Source organism: Lutra lutra, chromosome 16, assembly GCF_902655055.1.
Source record: "Lutra lutra chromosome 16, mLutLut1.2, whole genome shotgun sequence".
Classification (NCBI taxonomy): Eukaryota; Metazoa; Chordata; class Mammalia; order Carnivora; family Mustelidae; genus Lutra; species Lutra lutra.
Genome location: NC_062293.1, coordinates 23,325,475 through 23,343,678, shown reverse-complemented (window position 1 = coordinate 23,343,678; position 18,204 = coordinate 23,325,475). Strand labels below are relative to the sequence as shown.

At 48.2% G+C, this 18,204-nt stretch overlaps 1 protein-coding gene across 3 annotated transcripts in view; it reads left to right on the top strand.

The window, feature by feature from the left end:
- SOCS7 (suppressor of cytokine signaling 7) overlaps positions 1 to 17,600 on the top strand; it is a 31,286-nt gene extending 13,686 nt beyond the window's left edge. For all 3 annotated transcript variants that reach the window (XM_047707370.1, XM_047707369.1, XM_047707368.1), the window contains 4 exons: positions 1,482 to 1,610; positions 7,562 to 7,697; positions 8,120 to 8,270; positions 11,775 to 17,600. In XM_047707370.1, the coding sequence (XP_047563326.1) occupies positions 1,482 to 1,610; positions 7,562 to 7,697; positions 8,120 to 8,240 (386 nt within the window). In that variant the 3' untranslated portion in view covers positions 8,241 to 8,270; positions 11,775 to 17,600. The remainder of the gene's footprint in view (positions 1 to 1,481; positions 1,611 to 7,561; positions 7,698 to 8,119; positions 8,271 to 11,774) is intronic.
- The last annotated feature ends 604 nt before the right edge of the window (positions 17,601 to 18,204 follow it).

Sequence of the window (18,204 nt, the reverse complement as noted above, 5' to 3'; positions counted from 1 at the left end):
TCTGTGGTCTCTTAGGAAATAGCCATCAAAACTCAGAGACTTTGTGGGATCAACATGCTTTAGACTATCTGCCTTCCTCCCTAGGGGTCTCTCCTCCTCCGTGCTCAGCTGGTGCTGAGTGCTGCGGTCACCTCTAGGAGCTGATTTGTTCAACCCTGCTGTCTGGATTGACTTTACATTGTGGCGTTCTGTGTTTGACGTGGGCCAGAAACTCATGTGGTCAGCAGTGGCCGGGCTGGTTCCTACATCCTTTGTCCGAATAACTCCCTGTGTCACAAACTTGAAAAGTGGAGAGAACTTAGGGAAGTTTCAGGGATCAGCCTCGAACAAGCTGTGTTAGCCGCTCTTGCAGGCTTTTCTCGGCCTCCGCTGTGTCTTTTCTGCTCGTGTCTTTTCTGCTCTCGGCCGTGTTGTGCTGTATTTATTTGGTTTGCTTCTCATGTGAGGCAGGAAGTGGCATGTTAGGCCAGCATAGCTCTGTCCATGGTTTCCTCCGTCCCCACCCTTGCCTTAAAGGTGCATGAAGAGAGAGGCCCATCAGTCCACAGACCTGAGAATTAGTTAGATGGCTGTTGCCTGCTCTCCTGCTATTTCCAAAGGCCAAAATCCAACCAGCAGAAAAGTACCCTGCAAAGTAAAGCATTTCAGAATGAAGTATTTTTATAAGTCTATGAAAATGATGAATGGCTCGGCCATGAGACAGGAAATGCCTGACCTCTAAGGTCCCTGATAGGCAAGAGGCCAGTAAGGAGAGAACCTTCACATGGTGCTCCCGTTACTTTTTGTTCAAAGGGGCTTTTCTTCCTTGAATAAATGGAATTTTTAATGGAAGCCTTGTGGGTCTTTAAGTTGCCAGTTTGCAATGGAGCATTTGTCTTCATCTTTTTAAGTGATACTGTAAGAGTAGCTAGAGAGACTCAGAACTGTAGTTCTCTTGGATTCCGTCCCTTTTGTGGGTGATTCCTTTGCACTTAGTGCTTGAATTTTGGGTTTGTTTTTAGTCACGGGAGTTCATATTCCCTATTGCTTTTGGGCTTGGGGTGGGATCTTTGCAACATACCAGGGATGGGGGTAGCTTTGGAAGTTAAAGAAGAAAAGACTAGAATTTGGTGTTTTGTGCCTAACACATGAATGAGATTTGCAAAACTACTCTTCCTTTCTTGGTTGACTATTCTATGAATGCTTGAGCACAGACCTTCCTGAGGGGATGGCATTTCAATCGGCTTTTTCTGTGGCAGTCTTTTTTAATGGTCTGTGATTTAAGGATTAGTGTTTATACTAATGTCTTATTAAAGACGATTTCTTTCTTTCCATTCATTGTGGAGCAGAGGGGAACAGGTGGCTTCAGGGACCTCTGTCTGACTGCTTGTCCACAAATGACCCTCCCAGAATTGCAAATTGTTAAAATGTTCAAGTAAACTTCCCAGATGCTTTAAAAGTAAGTTCTTACATCTTTATCTCTCCCTAATTTTCCATGGCAGGAACTTTCAGTCTGTGGTGTCACCCCAAGTTTGAGGATCGTTGTCAGTCGGTGGTGGAATTCATCAAGAGAGCCATCATGCACTCCAAGAATGGGAAGTTCCTCTATTTCCTGAGATCCAGGGTTCCAGGTGAGGCTAGAGTTACATTACATAGCTTCCTTGGGCATCATGCAGTGTCGTATCAACATGTGTCCCCCTGCCTCCCGGAAAGAGCCACACTTCCTTGACGTTGTTTTTCCTGGCTCTTATGGCAGCCGCTCTTCCTAGAGTCCAGTGGTTAAGTCCCTGCTCCTGAGCATTAATCCTTTGACGTACTGAGAAGGAATCTGCTTCTCAGACCACACAGATGAGAATATTTAACATGTGAATATTTAACATTCAGAGGTGTCCCCTGTCCCTGATCTAGGCATCTAATGCTTCCATGTGAAGCAGAGAGGCGAGAACTTGCTCAGGCTGTTTCTATGGGAACAGGACAGGTAAAAGAGTATTCACTAGAAAGGCCATGGTGAGTGGCAGAGAGGCTGAATTCAGTGGCCGTCTGCTGTGGATTTTGTCTGTTCGTACGAAACTTGTTATTAAAGACTAGGTAGTTCTTGTGTCTTTTACCTCTGCCAGCGACAAATATAAAGACATCTCTCCATTTGGAAGCATTGGGAAGTTCCCATCCCCCGTCCTTACTGGTGTGGTTAGATAGCCTTTCTGCCCACAAAGTAGGGAGCTGTCTGTATCATCTCTACGGAAGGGAGAGAAGGGGTGGTTTGGAGGAGTCTGTCTGCTTTTCTAAGGTTGGCGAAAAGCAAAATGACGAGCATATTAATTGAGGGACTTGTAAGATACAAACAGAACTTAAAATGAGAACTTCATGCATTCCCAGTGAATCAAATTAAGATTCTTAAACGATCTGTGTGCCAAGAAATTGCTCTAAAAAGAAGTTCCAGGGGAGCCCCAGGCAGAACATCAGTAACAGAATTGAGCCAGGTTACAGGAATGTGTTTTATAATCTTGGTGATTTAAATAAAGCATGACAGGGTGAGAACTGTATTAATTCTCACTTCATTTCGTATTTGCCTCAGTGCCGTCAACATAGTTGGATCTTGTGCAGTTGACTTGGTTAAAGGGAAAAATTAGAATCCTTTCTTACAGGAATTGACTAGTAATTTTTAAAATTTGTGGCTTTTGGAGGTTTTTTATTTAAGAAACACTTATTCTGTAACTCAGTATCAAAAACAAGCCACATTTCTACCTTTAGATATCTCATAGCCTCAAAGAGAGGACAGGTAGGAAGAAAAAGGCAAGAGCACATGTAGAACTCAGTAAAAGGCATGGCGGTTGGTGGTGGATGATTGACAAGGTCTGGGAAAGCAGCTCTGTTTATGGGTGAACCAGGGAGATCATCTCAGAGGATTCTGGAATCTGGAGCACGTAACTACCTGTAGAGTATTTGAGAGACTTTGCAGAGTCCTAGGCACTCTGCTGTAGCTCATTTCATTCTACAGATGTGCCCTGTTTGCAGAAATTTTAACCAAGATTCTTAACATTGGTAAGGGCTCGAAATTGTAGCGGTTGCTACTATTTATTGACTATGTGTCCTGTGCCAGTTACTTTGTCAGGTACTAACAGCTCGCATTTCTGACAACAACCCAAAGTTAGCTAATAGATTGGTCTGTTGATAGATAAGACCATTTTCATTTGCCAGTGAAGAAACTGAGGCTGAGAGGCTCCAACGGGAGGTCCCTTAGCCGATCAGGGCTCAAGTCAGAGTTCCAACCCAGGCTCAACGGACTCCAAAGCCTGTGCTTTCTCTGCTGCCAGTCTGTTACTGGGGAAAACTAACAGCAAGCAAATTGAAACCTGAGTTGGCGGAGATTTGTGGAGACTGCATAAGGAAGTCAGCAGTGTGTTTATTAGTGGAGGATGTCTTTTGAGGACCTGTGAGGAATGCTCCAGAGAGGATATCTGTTTGCACTTAAAACTCTAATCAAGCTGAGAAGGCAAAGCAGAGTTCGTATTTGCTCCCACACCGTAAGTGACCTCTCTGAAGGATTGAGGCAAAAGCAAAGCCAGTATTCTCCTTTACCATTGTTTGCTGTCCTCCTTTGCTTGTCGTAAAAGTCGAGGCATTCTGGGAGGTTGATTCTGTGAGGGACTTGGCATGAAGAAGAGGTAGTGATTAGCATTTGGGTTGAGCGTTCTCAGCCTGCACCAGTCAGTGGATTCTAAAAGGAGCCTGTTTGTTGAGACTTCGGGATGATGATAACCCAATGCTTACGAGGGCAGGTGTTAGTTCATTTAACCCTTACAAAATCCTTTAAAGGGATACTACAGTCTTTCTTCTTTTCTTTCATTTCTTTCTTTCTTTTTTTTTTGATACAGATTAAGGAACTGAGGTACAGTGGGGGTACCGGGGTGGCTCAGTCGGTTAAATGTCCTTCTCTTGATCTCAGCTCAGATCTTGATCTCAGGGTTGTGAGTTCAGGTCTCACATTGGGTTCCGTGCTGGGCCTGAAACCTGCTTAAAACACACACACACCAACACCAGCAACAGCAGCAACTGAGGTACAGTGAGTTGCAGAGCCAGGGTTCAAAGTCAGGTTTTCTTTCCGGCTCAGCGCTAGGGCGGGGTGCACTAACAGGGCCTGCAGGCTGGTGTTAAAAGAGATGCCAGGGATCATGGGAATCATAAAACTAGGACTAACAGAAAAGTTCTGGATGGTGGCGAATCAGAAGCAGAAGGAAGGAAATGAATTGAAATAAATGGAGTAAGTGGCATCAAGGGAGGGACCCTTAGTAAAAATAAAAATGATGGCCCCTAATCTTAGTTTCTGCTTTATCTCTTTTTAAGAGAGGAGCATGGTCGTAACAAAACTGAGGTCACTGTCTGCATCTCAGTCTGGTCCACCAGGCAGCAGTCTCAGAAAGAGACTGTGATTGGATTAGCACAGAACCCTTGATGCTGTTTGAGCCAAAACTCAAAAGTGAATCTGTCTTTCTTAGTTGGGAGGACCTTTATCATCTGTGAAGTGCATAAAGAGAAAAAACTTTTTTTTTAAGCTTTCATTTTATTTTATGTTTTATTTTATTAATTTATTCGACAAAGAGAGAGATCACAAGCAGACAGAGCAGCGGGCAGAGAGGGGGAAGCAGGCTCCCTGATGAGCAGAGAGCCCGATGCAGGGCTCGGTTGCAGGACCCTAAGATCATGACCTGAGCTGAAGACAGAGGCTCAACCCACTGAGCCACCCAGGCGCCCTAAGATTTTATTTTTAAGTAAGCTCTACATTCAACATGGGGCTCAAACTCACACCCTGAGATTAGGAGTTGCACGCTAATCTGAGCCAGCCAGGCACCCCAATACCTTTTGTTTTTTCATCGCACTTTGATTGCACAACATTAAGGAAATTGGTCTCTCTCATAACCGTCATTAATCTTATAATTATTTGTTCAGTGACAGGTTTTCCCTGTGTCCCAGGGTTTCTTAATTCTGCACTATTGACATTTTGGCCCGGAAAATTCTGGTCTTCAGGGAACAGTTTGGTTTGGCAGAATGACCTGTGTGTGGGGATGCTCAGACTTGGGAAGAGATTTGTCACCCCTAACCTGGTGTTTGTTGGGGAGAGAAAAAACAGTGAAGTGGCCAGAAACTGGATTGGTGCCCAGGAACCCTGGTATGAAGGACCAGAGGAAGGTTCCTGGTGGTCATGGTCCACCTCACCCTTTCCCTTTCTGCTGTCCTGGTGTGTGTCTCACATTTATTTCCATTTCTAACCTCTTCTGCTAACATGCTCTGGATATGAGAGCTCCAGCTGTTTGCTGCGTTTGGGGCAAACAGTAAGTGGTCAGGCTGACCCCAGGGAATATCAGAGAAGTAACAGGTTTCAAATTGCTATTTGTGAACCCAAGGCTAAAAATAACACAATTAAATAGGCAAGTATATATGGTCATTAAAATTCAAGTAGGCAAACGATCAGATAATTTTATGCTACTTAGTATCCTGATCTCTTTAAGCATAGGTCTGATAGTACTGTGTCTTTGGGAATAAATAATTAGATACATAAATTACCTTTGTTTTTGAAACATCATGTTGAATTTAGCATTATTACAACCTGCCCCGCAAAAGCTTTCTGTTTGTCATAGTTTAGTTACTCAAGTTTAATTTACTAAATATTTTTTAAACATAGGAGAGAGAGGGTAAATTCAGAGGCCTTTGAACCCAATACCATTTTAAAACACTTGAGTTTAAATATATTGAAGAGAGAAATCCATGTGTGATGTATGTGTGTGTGTATGTGAGCAGAGAGGACCATTCATGAGGGTGGAAGAGGGCTACAGTGCTTCAAAGGATAAGCCCCAGAATTGAAGGGATAGGAGCAAGGAGAGGCCTGAGAGAGGCTGGTCATGAATCAAAGTGCTGGGGCTGTCCTGGACAGCGCCCTCGTCAGACAGCAGAGGGGCAGATGCTCTGGGGAGACGCCTGAAGAACCCTCCTTTGAGGTTCTGTGGGCTCAGCTCTTCCTCAGACAGAGCGGATGCTCATGGCAGGCCGGCTTTGTGGGTTCTGTGCTGCGATCAAGTTCTTTGAGCCCAGTAGGCCTCAGTTTCTTCATATGTGAAATGGGGATAATGGTGACACCTGCCTCAAAGTATAGTTCTGAAGACTGAATGACTTAAATGTGTTAAAGTCAATCCTACTTGCTTAGTAACAGTGTAACACGTATTTTGACTTTTTTCTTTTTTAGAAAGTCTGTTATCGGGGCGCCTGGGTGGCTCAGTGGGTTAAGCCGCTGCCTTCGGCTCAGGTCATGATCCCAGGTCCTGGGTTCGAGCCCCGCATCGGGCTTTCTGCTCAGCAGGGAGCCTGCTTCCTCCTCTCTCTCTGCCTGCCTCTCTGCTTACTTGTGATTTCTCTCTGTCAAATAAATAAATAAAATCTTAAAAAAAAAAAAAAAAGTCTGTTATCAGTGACCATGCAAAGGCTCTGGGAGACAATCTGCAAGCTTTAATTTTTTTTCTTCTCACCCCTTCAAACAAAATTTTAAAATGTTTGAGATTAAACTCCTGAAACAGTAGATATGTTATTTTCCAACAAGTTGTGTCCTCAGAATTTCTTTTGATAGGACAGCGGCTGACAAGAGAACTCTTTCAGAGATTTTGCAGCTCAGATTCTTTCTGAGAGCAGTTTGCTTATTTACCTTCTGTAGCCCCTTTGTTTATTGAAACCACAGTATTCTTTGTTCCCCTGGACCAGTTTCAGTGTCCTTGCCATTGTGGATGTCTCCGATCTGTGGCACTGACCCCTGGGTGGGGCTGGAATTTCGCAGCACCGAGCCTGCTGATGCTGATGAAAGCAGGGGGTGGGGCTCCCGTCGGGCCTGGTTGGCATCAGGCAGCGGGCACTTTGGCACTGAGTGGTACTAATTCCAGCTTCCCCAAGCTACCATCGTTGGTTTTCTTTTAAAAGCACCATCTTTTTTTTTTTTTTTTTTCCCTGTTCCTGGATCCAGCCCAAAATTTCAGGAGCACAAGGGGCAGGAGGAAGCGAATGGGGGGTTGAAGTAAATGGCAGGAGTGATGGGCTTGTAGCCTTAATCCCAGCCATTGCCTTCTGCTTACCAGCCTCTTAGTTGGAATTGGCTGGGGACCCCTCTGAGAAGCGTTTCTGAGTTCTCCCCTTCAGGATGCTGTTAGATGTGCCATCGAAGTATCTCCCCTTCCTAGCAGGGGTGCGTTGATTCCTGCTCTTCACGGAGAGCCTCAGGCCTGGGATTGGCCACGTGGTTCCAAGTAAAGTCTTTAGCTTGGCAGTTTTCACTGGGCTGTTCTGAAGAGCGAGACTCTCAGCTGTGAAGAGTGATGCTAGGGAGGCCCTTGGCAGAGGAAGATTGAGTCCCTTGAGTGAAATACAGTGGTAATGCTTCAGCAAATGGAAATCAGTTCTTTGTGGAAGGGAGCTTTTGCACCCTACAGAACGCACATGAGAACTATAAAGAAGCCTATTTTCCCTTCCCTGGATTCGCTTCCTAAGCGAATTGTAGTTAGCAGCGTTGTTCCTTCTGAATATGTCTTGGTTTTCATTCTTGAAGGACTACCACCAACTCCAGTCCAGCTGCTCTACCCTGTGTCTAGATTCAGCAATGTCAAATCCCTCCAGCACCTTTGCAGATTCCGAATCCGACAGCTCGTCCGGATAGATCACATCCCGGATCTCCCACTGCCTAAGTAAAATGGGGTCTTGCGGGTCGGGGCTGGGATGGAGGTGTAGTTAGAAATGTGAGTGAGGCCTGCCCGCTGATGGCACAGGCAGAGCCTGGTGCCCTTCACAGGCATCCTCCTTTCACTTCTCATGTGTCTTAGCACCTAACTCTAGAAGCGTCACATGGCAGCTAGAAGGGAGGAAGGTGTGTGTGTATGAGACTCCCTTCTGCAGTCTCTACGAAGAGTGGAATGGAGGTGGTAAGAGGGAGGGAGACAGAACTATAACAAGTGAGAATGTGGCAAGTTTCTTAGGTCGGCCGAGGGCTTTTTGTGTATTCCCGGCCATATAAGGGTTGAAGAAGAAGGAGGGCTTGAACAGAGGGGGTCTTTTGCTTATGGTCTTTGCAAATAACACTTCATGTGTATTCCTCTTTTGTTTTTCATAGACCTCTGATCTCTTATATCCGAAAGTTCTACTACTATGATCCTCAGGAAGAGGTGTACCTGTCTCTAAAGGAAGCGCAGCTCATTTCCAAACAGAAGCAAGAGGTCGAACCCTCCACGTAGCGAGGGGCCCCCTGCTGATCGCCACCAAGGGTATGAGCTCACTGCCTCACTGTCCAGCCAAGTCTCTTCCCGGACAGTTACTGTCATGCACTGGGCCTCACCTCCCTCCCCCACACCCCGTGCATATACTCCTGATCCAGGCATCTGCCCAGAGAGTCACGAAGTCTGATAATGGGGGTCCCCCAGGAGGCACATACACCAAATGGGAGAAGAGCAGATAGACATGAGGGGCTTAAAATGTATTTGCCAAGCAACGTGCAGGCTAACCACCAAATATAAACAAGGAGGAGGACACAGAAATGTAGCTAAGTGTGCAGCCTTCTCTCATACTTTATCTACCTGCTGTTGCACAAATGACATGGAAAACAGGAAACCAAAGGGAAGGATAATGTCATCAAAGAGAACACAAACATGCCTTTCATCGCAACAGCATGCACTTCAGTGAGAACTTCCAGGTCCAGTGGTTTGGAATGTGAGGGTGAGGAAAACAAGCTTGCTTTTCTAGTGAGGGTTCTACCTGGACCACTGAAGAGTAAACGATCAAAAAGATTAAGTGAATTAGCTAAGGGATCCATTTATCGAAGAGGCTCTTCTCCCGTCACTACTTTAACTGAATTCTACTCATTAATTTCCCCATAAAATATCTTGGAATACTGGTTTGTGCAGATTGATTCTAATTAGTCTTTTAAACTGCCTTCGTGCTGAAAGGTAGAGGTGAGTAGGGAACAAAATTGCCAGAGAGTCGTGAGTTTGGTGCTTTGGGTTACCTGTGAGATCTCACATTCTCATGACCCGCCAGGGGCGGTGACCCCATCTGCTCTTCGTGTAGGCTGTCCTCCTTGTGCACTGACTACGTCTGCTTCCTCTCCAACTTTCTTTGTTCCCCAGCGCCGTCTCCCACACGAGACAAACTAGGGAAGAAACCCACTGCGAAACGGTCTGAGGATGAAGGGAATCTTCATCTCCCTATGCTCTCTGCTCTCTTCGTAACTGGAGAGCGTGATGACTGGCATTTATGCCCCCACGGGTTTTCCTGGGCCGTGGCTAAGGTGAACCCAGCTGTGTGCCTCCCCTCTTAGCTCTAGAAGTCCCTGATTCTATTCTATGTGGGGGAAAGCGCTCGAGCTGGGCTAACAAAGATTAACAAGGAGAGAAAGAATGAAAGAAGAGAGATCAAGAAATCCTAACTCTGGGACACTGCAGAGCTTTAACTTAGATTATCCTGGACTGGGTGTACATCTTGTCATATCTTCGATTATATGCAAGTTATATCCCCTCGGAAGCGACTCCTAAAACATCCAAATGTTCTGACGGCTGGGGGTTTTCTCTGTTTTGCAGCTTGGCTGCAGTTAGGATGGGAAGGTAGGAAGGAGCTAGGGAGGCGCGCTGACACACATCGTTGTGGAGGAATCAGGACCCACTAGTTAGAGCCCCTCTGTGGGTGTTGTGCCTCAAGAGGACCCCTCCCCAGCAGCACAGTCAGAGGTGGGCTCAGCTCAGGGGTTGGGGGGGGGGCGCTCCCAGCTTCAGCAGGTGAGGAGTAAATGACTAACATGGAGCCGAGATGTTTCGGGGTGAGAAGGGCTTGCTAGCTGAAAGAAGTGTGAAGCCGGGGTGGTTAGACTTACCCTGTGTGGCTCTGGGCGTAGGACAAGGGCCATGATGGATGTAAGGTGTAAGGAGTTCGACTTCAGTCCCACTTCAGAAGAACTGTTTTACCAGACAGGTCCAAAAGCGGAGTGGGTTTCCACAGGCCTTAGTGAGCTCCCTACGGGGCTCTGCCTTCAGCTCTGTGTACTTGTTAAGTCCCCAGTGTGGACCGGGAAGAGCGTGCTGGGCAAGGTGGTCTATGGCCCTGACCTCGCGGAGCTGCCGTTCTCATGAGGAGAGACAGACAGGAAGCATGTAAAGGAGTGAATAGGCTAATTGCAGTTGACCGTCTGTTATGAGGAATAAAACCTGGTGGAGTTTAGTGATTAGTGGTGGGATAGTGGTACTCAAGTTTGGGTGATCAGGGTAGGCCCCTGTGAGGAGATGTCTGTGAGATCTGAAAATATCTCAGCTGATCATCTGAATATCAAGGCAGAGCGTTCTGGGCAAGGGGTTCCAGTGAGTATAAAGGCCCTGAGATGGGAAGGGATTTGATCCGATGAGGTATAGGCCAGGGGTAGCCAACTGTCTTGAGTATGGGGGAGGGGGCGGTCATGTATTGGCAAAGGGTTGAACTGAATGAACTCTCAGGGTGTCTTTGGTGTGTGTGACACCAGGGTTGTTGTCTATGGCAAAGAATAAGCATCTTGCTGTCCTCACTCCTGATTTAGACCTTAGGGCCCCTTGAAAAAAAGGGAAGTGACGCTCATGAAGGGAGAATCTTTATGTTGTAGAATTTGGCCCTTATGACTTCCTGTCGGTCAGGCTGATGTTAATTTGGGAATTCTGAGCGGGCCACTTGGTCTGTGCGTGCTGTTACCTGGGGAGTTTCATGTTGGAGTGCTTGGAGTCTGCAGACAGAGTGATAGGTGGGACGATGCCCTTCTTAAATCAGAAACCACATTGGCCTTTGTGACTGTGTCAGTCCTCTTCAATAGCCAGAAGCAACAGAGACCTGTGGCTGTTCCCAGCTGGGCTCACCAGGGGTTACTCCAGTTTTGTTCAAGATTTTATTTAGGGGCGGCTTGGGGCCTCAGACAATTACGTGTCTGCCTTCAGCTCAGGTCACGATCCCAGAGTCCTGGGATCCAGCCCTATCCCACATCAGGCTCTGTACTCAGCAGGAAGTCTGCTTCTCTCTTTCCTTCTACCCACCCCCTACTTGTGCTCCCTCTCTCTCAAATAAATAAAATCTTAAAAAAAAAAAAAAAGATTTAGAGAGAGAGCAAGCGGGGGAGGGGTAGCGGAGAGAATCTTAAGCTGACTCTGCACTCAGTTCAGTCTCTCCACCCTCAGACTATGATCTGAGCTCAAGTCGAGTCAGAGGCTCGGGGCACCTGGGTGACTCAGCTGATTGGGTGTCTCCCTTCAGCTCAGTCATGATCCTGGAGTCCCAGAATCGAGCCTGTGTCCGGCTCCCTGCTCAGTGGGGAGCCTGCTGCCCCTCACCTCTCACTCTTGCTCTCTCTCAAATAAAATCTTTAAAAAAAAAAAAAAAGAAAAGAGATGCTCAACCAATTGGGCTACCCAGGCGTCCCTTTTTTCTTTCTTTTTTAGTCCCTGGAGCAGGTGAGCCTCAGGAAAAGAGTAGGGGGGAAAAGTGGGTGGAAAATTAAGGGGCAAGGGAAATAGAAGTGAGGCAATAGGACAGAATACATTTGTCAGTTATTTTAAGACCTTTTTTTGGCATCCAAGTCATGGGCTATTCAGGCCCCCCAGCAAGTACTGTTGTTACATCCTGAGCCCTCCCCACCGTTTGTGGAAGCCTTTGGCTATCCAGAGTTCTCCTTTGGGGCTGTACTTTTCCAGCTCCTGAGGCTGGGCTCTTCTCCATTTGCTTCCACTCCATTGAGCCGCTCTCGTGTTTTTCCTTTTTTCACCTAGGCATTTGGTTGCCAAGCTCCAGTTTTGAAGAACCAAATGAAGCTACTGTGGAAGGGGGAGTGAGGAGAAACGAGGGAGTTGGAAGGGCTGAGATCCTCCGTGCGAAGACTTTGGTCCCCCTCGCAGCCCTGGGGCTTGGAAGAAGCACATGACCACACTCTGTGCGCGGGGCTCCACCTCGTCACTCCCAGCCCCTGCGCTACCCTGGAGCTGGATGAGCTCCTCGGAAAACTGGAAGAAGTCTCAACACTGTTCCTTTTTTAGATGTTTTGTTTTGGATATTGGCATTTCTCGGTATGGAAAACTTCCTTTAAAGGCAGCTGGGGTCTGTGCCCATTGGACTGGAAGTGGTGCCAAGGGTGAGCCAGGTCCGAGGGAGGGGAGGGGTGGGAGGGGATTGCCAGTGACGGTCATTCAGCTGGTGCCAAAGGCGGAGTGTGAGTGTTCACCATTGACCTTGAAGAAGGGAAGAGAAGGAGTCAGAAGTGCAAATCGAGTTGGGAGTTTCTGAGGGATGAGGACCCTCTTCTGTTTGAGCATGGGTAGCTTCAGTGGGAGCAGGGAAGAAGCGAGGGTGGGTAGTCTCGAATAGAAGATTGCTGAAGAAGAACTGGCAGAGGGCCTCTGGCGGGGAAAGCAGGGACACCTCACATCCTTTTCCTTTAAAGTTTAGGAACCTGGTTTCAGAATCACCTCTCATAGAAGCTGTGTTAGTTTTGTCATACTGAATTCCTCAGTTTTGTGACCTCAAGTCAGTCCCGTTCTTCCTCCACCCTCCTCCCCTCCCCTTGAGATAACTGTACATTTCACTCTGATCATGGTAGCATCATTCCTGTTGCTTCTGCCAGCTGCCAAGGCAATAGAGCAATCGACTTTCTCATCACCTGAGCAGTTGCGACCCCTAATCATGAGCTGCTAAAGTTAATGGAGCATGCTTCCAGATTCTTAATGGCAGACTGTACCCATGACTTAGGAGTCAGTGTTACTTATCTCCATATGTCTGTCAGCGAGTGAGAGGGAATATGGAGAATGGGGAGAAACGAAGCTCTCGTGCTAGCGCTCTTCCGAGAAGCTCTTCAGTGTCTCAGCCTTAATGGAGTGTCTTTGGATCAGAGAAGAGGAGAGCATTGGATCTCGTGTTTTTAGGTTTATCCCTGTTGTCCCACTTCTGGGATGGGAGGTAGCAAGGGCTTTTTTATTTTCCTGTTTTTTCTAGCAACCTAAACATTTTCCCGAGTCTGATCCTGTTTGCCTCCCCCTTCATTGGGAAGTCTGTCTGGTGCTGATTTGGGAGTTGTCCACCTTCCAGACAGAAATGGAGGAGTGGAGTGGGGGGGGTGAAGCTCTGGTGTGTTTCATGGTTGTTGAGTTTTTCTGAAGTGGGCCGTTGTCAAGTCATACGATATTATGAGTTTGCTTTTCTGTAGAGTTACTCTGGGGAGAGGTTTGCTGTTAAGATGTGAAGATTGAGCTGTTTGCGTGTTTACTGCTCTTTTTCGTACATGTTCCATTAGCCTACCTGGTTCCCCTGGGTTTATATCTGCCTCGTCTCATGAGATAAATGATATCTTCAGGTTTGTGATTTCCTGATGGTTTGGGGTGAGGCCCCAGTGTCTTGGTAATTTATAGGACTGCCTCATCTGGAAGCGCTGGCCTTCTGCCTTATGTCTTGCATGGAATGACCAGTCTTCCTCCTTATAGCGGGACAGGAAGGAAACGTGCATTGTTATCTGTCTGGAAAGAGGGGGTCACAAAATGAGCTTCGTGGCATAAACATAGCCCACCTCTGATTTGTCATGAGGCACCTCTTTTCTGCTTGGGTCCCGTGGGAGTGTCACCAACCAGTGAAGACAGTGGTCCCGGAAATTGGCTGAACCTGTGAGTCTTGCCTCTTGAGGGTGCGGATGAACTTGCCGTCTTGCAGAAGGTGCCCCCCAGCTTGAGAGCCCGAAGTCTGCAATCCATCGGGATCCTTGAGTAGCTGACGTGCAGCTCTTTGGGTTTTTTGGGCCTTTTTTCTTTTAGACATTTCAGCCACCCATACTTTTTAAAAAATTCTTTTTTTATAGTGTGTTTTAATGCATTTCCCTGGCTCTGGGGTAGATATTGTGGGAAACACAAGAGGGGAAAGACACCATATCTGGCCTAAGGGAGCTTTTAAGTGACTGCCCCACGTGCAGCAGCTGCAGAATGACTCTGTGTGGCAGCAAGAACCAAGGTCTATCTTTAAAGAAATTCAGCTGGGTAAGATCAGGACAGACCAGATGGTCTGGGAGAGCTCTGTGGCAGTGAGGCCTTCGGGTCCTAGATGAGGTAAGACAGACAGGAAACACACAACAGAAACATGGAAACAGCAATCTGCAGGGTATTCTGAACAGGACACAGCCCCAGGTTAGGTGACGGTGTCAGTCACTCCTTTCTCAGGGCCTGTGGTTTCGATGGAAACTTCTAGTCATCAGGCAAGTCTCAGTGCTGAGGGCTTGTGATGGTGAAGTGGAATCCAAAGCCAGAAGTTGGCTGGTTTCTGCCCGTGGCCAGGGGCCTCACTGCTCTCAGTGTAGTCCAGGGAGGGAGGCAGAGCCCTTGTACCCCTCGTGGTACCAGAGGTTTCCACTGGACAATTCCTGCAGTCAGGTCCAGAACCAAACCAGCTGAGGAGGCATGATCCAAGCTCACCACCATCCTTCTTTCTCCTTCTGGGAGAGCGTAGTATGCACATGTGTCTGTGATTTGTCTGTGTGCTAGTCATGGCCCAGGCTATAGCCTAGACCTTCCTCAGTAGAGCAAGACAGTTACACAGGGAGAGACAGGCTCCATCGGGAGGTGAGGGGAGGAAGAGGCGGGAGTGGGGCAGCTGGCTGAGCGGCCTGCCTGGTCAGAGAGGGAACAGGAGTGGCTGCCCTGTCGCCAGCACTCCCCTTCATCTTTCCAGGCTGGGCCCACTCCTCCTTTGCCAGTTCTGTGTCGTGCTAATCGAAATGCAGTCCACAACTCATTCCTTTTTGCTTGTTGTATTTTAAAGTCACAAACTGGAAAAGGTTCTCACCTCCAGGGACCCATCATCGATTTCACAACCCACAATTAATGGGTCCTTGCCTGTGTGACCCTTACTTGTTCGTGATTGATCTACTGTAACCTTCCTCAGGACAGGTGTGAACCACTGTGAGCTAAGTGACAACTACTGCTACAATTTGCTGTTGCTTGAAATTCAAGTGCTGTGGCAGGAGCACAGAATAAGGAGGGTGGGGCTTTGCTCTGAGGACTAGGGAAGTGGGTAATGGCTGGGAGTTTGGGACCGTTGGCGATGGCTTTGGCCCGGTGGCCAGCCTGTGCCTAGATTAGTGAATGTGAGCCACGGCCTACAGCGTGCAGGCTTCTGAGAGGAGAGGCTCGGTGGGGAGCTCGCCATTAGGGTTTCTACTCCTCCTCTCCTCCCTCTCCCCAGGGGCTGATGTTGTCAGCCTACCTAAGGTTGGGAGTGCCGCAGAGACGGCTGCAAACCCGCCTACGGTGCACATCCAGGAAGAACTGGGGAGCTGGGAGGGGGCTGAGTGCTCACACGTCCGGGTATGAGAGCCAAAAGTAGAGCTGGATGCCCCGGGGTGCCTGCCTTTTTGGCCCTCACCCTAGGCCCCCAAAAGGGCAAGACTGCTTGAAGCCCTCAGGTCCCAGCAGGAAACGGGGCTAGGTGAGACTTTTCCCTTAGGTTAGACCCTTTCCCTGCCCTGCTGCCTTTGCCTTGGCTTTGAGCCCTGGAAATGGAGGGCGAGGTGCTGGGATCTGGCTCTCTGGCTGCAGGAAGGAGCTCTGAAAGTCAGTGTGTGTGCGTGTCCGCGTGTGTGTGTCTGTGTGTGTGTCCGCATGCGTGTCTTCATTTGCAGGGGTCTTGCTACCAGTTGGGGTGTTGAAAGCCTCTCCATTGTGGGGAGACCTGCCATTTGTTTTCCACTTTAAAGAGAATGACATGCCCCCTGTCCCTAAGGGAGGAGCTTTTGAGTTAGACATTTTCCCTATGGGAATCCTCTTGGTTTGGTTTGTTGTGGGGGGTGGGGGGTGGATAACTGATTTTTAGCTCTAATTGTCAACACAGCTGTTCTTACACTGAATTTGTGCTATTGCATACATGTAGCCATCTTTCTTTTCACTGCAGCAGTGTTTATCAGTAGTTCAAAATGATTTATTTGCTCCTGGGGAGTAAAATCTTTTTTATTAAAAAAGAAAAAGAAAAAAAAAAGGAGAAAGAAAGCAAAGTGTGGCTCCCTCCCCCCATGATAGCTGGAGGATTAGTGAGCCTCAAAGCTCAAGAAGGCAAAGTTGAGTCTGCCAGTCCCTGTGACTTATCCTGTTTTGACATCGGAGCCTTCGTGCTCAGCACAAAAGGACAGGAGGCCTTGAGAAGATGGAGAGCAAAGCCTTGGAAGGAGTGAGGTGGGGTTTGGACCATAGAGATGGAGGCACTGGGGGACTCAGGTGCTGCAGTTAGAAAAACAGAGTAAGGAATTGTATTTAAAATACTGATTCTCTAATCTGCCAGGGAAAGACCTTTCTTTGCATACAGATTCCATACTGTCATTGTCGTTTTCATCGCTTCTTGACCTTCCTGGTAGGTGCCAGCCCAGTTTCTTCCTGCTTCCCGTGCTGTCTTCTGTGCCCCTCTCCCAGCCTTTCCCACTGCCATCTACCTCTAGGAAGCCAGTCCTGCACACTGAGTCTGTGACTTGCCTTCACGCTCATTTCATCTCGGTTAGAGGGTCCCTGGAACTGCTCCCTGCCTCCCCCCCCCGCCCCCGAAGTGCCAAGAGGTGCAAAGGGGCAGGTAAAAAGCAACCAGCCGTGGTGGGAGGACGTGAGTGTCTGGTTGCAGCCGGACTGCAATCTTTGCTCCTGGAGAGAGGGTGTGAAGAGAACCAAGGACTCTGTTGATCAGAACCCAGGAGCTCATCCACTGCTCTGCCCGGCTCAGGTGGGGCGGGCAGGCTGGTCTGGCTCCTCCATCCCTGGTGCTCCCTTGAACGGGAACCTGCCCCCTCACCGTTCCGCCCAGCACCTTTTCCAAGGGACGAGCATGATCCCGGCACCGCTCCGTAGGCAGGCCGGTCATTGGGATGCCCAGACTGGTACTGCCTGTGGCACGGCCACTGCTGTACATTTTTTGGTTGTTTTTAAGAAACTCTGTGAAGAGGGGTGTCGTTCTGGGCTCAGGGTGGCTGCCAGCCCTTCACCAGAAGGGGAGCCGCACCCCTGCAACCACTTCTGTCCTCATGTGCCACCCCACCCCGCCCTCCTCCAAGCCAAAGCGTGGCCTGGCTTTTGTCTTCCCGTTTCGTTTTCCTCCTCTCTTCCCCCTTTTTGTGCTTAATTTATTAAAATAGTTGCTGTATAATTTATTTTCATAAACTATAAAAAATTACTAAATGGTTAAAATAGACTTGCAGGCCAATCTTAAATGGGGTGGGAGGGTCTGCGGGTGGGGTGGGAGAAGGGAAAGATGTTTTGATATAAACAAAACAAATGCACTTTGGGTGTGTTTTGGTATTTTTCTGGGGATAGATGGGTGGGTGTTGGGCTGTCCCTGTAGATTAGTTCCAGAACCGGGTGTTTGTATATACTGTATTAATAGGCATGTGTGACTCTTACAAAGGGACATTAGTAGCTGCTGCAGGTCCTGTTTGGAAACCCCTTGTACAACTCCCAGTTTTTTGTAAGTGTCAGTGCGGGAGACATTGGACTCTTGTGTTTGTATCTCCTTTTTATGATTGCTGTACTGACCCATGTCTTTTTGGGGAGGGGTGAAAAGAGATTTGAAATAAAAATGTTTAGAAATTACTTCAGGTGGTTTGGGTTCGTGTTTGTCAGTCCTTCTCTCGTCTCCTGGACTCCTCACATCACCACCAGCCCCGTAGAATCCGAGGACCCACCCCTGGTGACTGGGGCATCTCTGTGATGGGAACCAAGCCGGTGCCTCTAGAACTGGTCTTGTCAGAATTAGAGATGTTGGAAAGTTCCCCAGGCCCATGGCCATTGCTCAGTGCTGCTTTCTTCTTCCCCGGGAAGTGCAGGAGAATTCCAGTGCCCGTGGCAATTTTTGGGTTGGTGAGCCACGGGGTGGGGCTGTGGCTAGGCAGAGTGCGCGTGTCCCCGCAGCAGGCAGTCCCCACGTTTCCCCGAACCGGCAGGCAAGGTTTCTCATGAGTTTAACCTGCATCTTTCCTGTCTTGCTAAGCCCAGTCCCTCTTGAACCATGCTCTTTGGAGAGAAAAGGAACAGAGTGTTTCTCTGACAACTGTGTGTACTCGGAGCCACTGGAAACTCCCTTCTTCACTTCCCCACCTAACCGTCTCCAAGTCCCCTACTTAGGGAGCCACTGTACCACCTTGGCACATTGAGGGGCGTTTCCTGCAATTTCTCTGCATCCTCAGAGCAGCAAGCA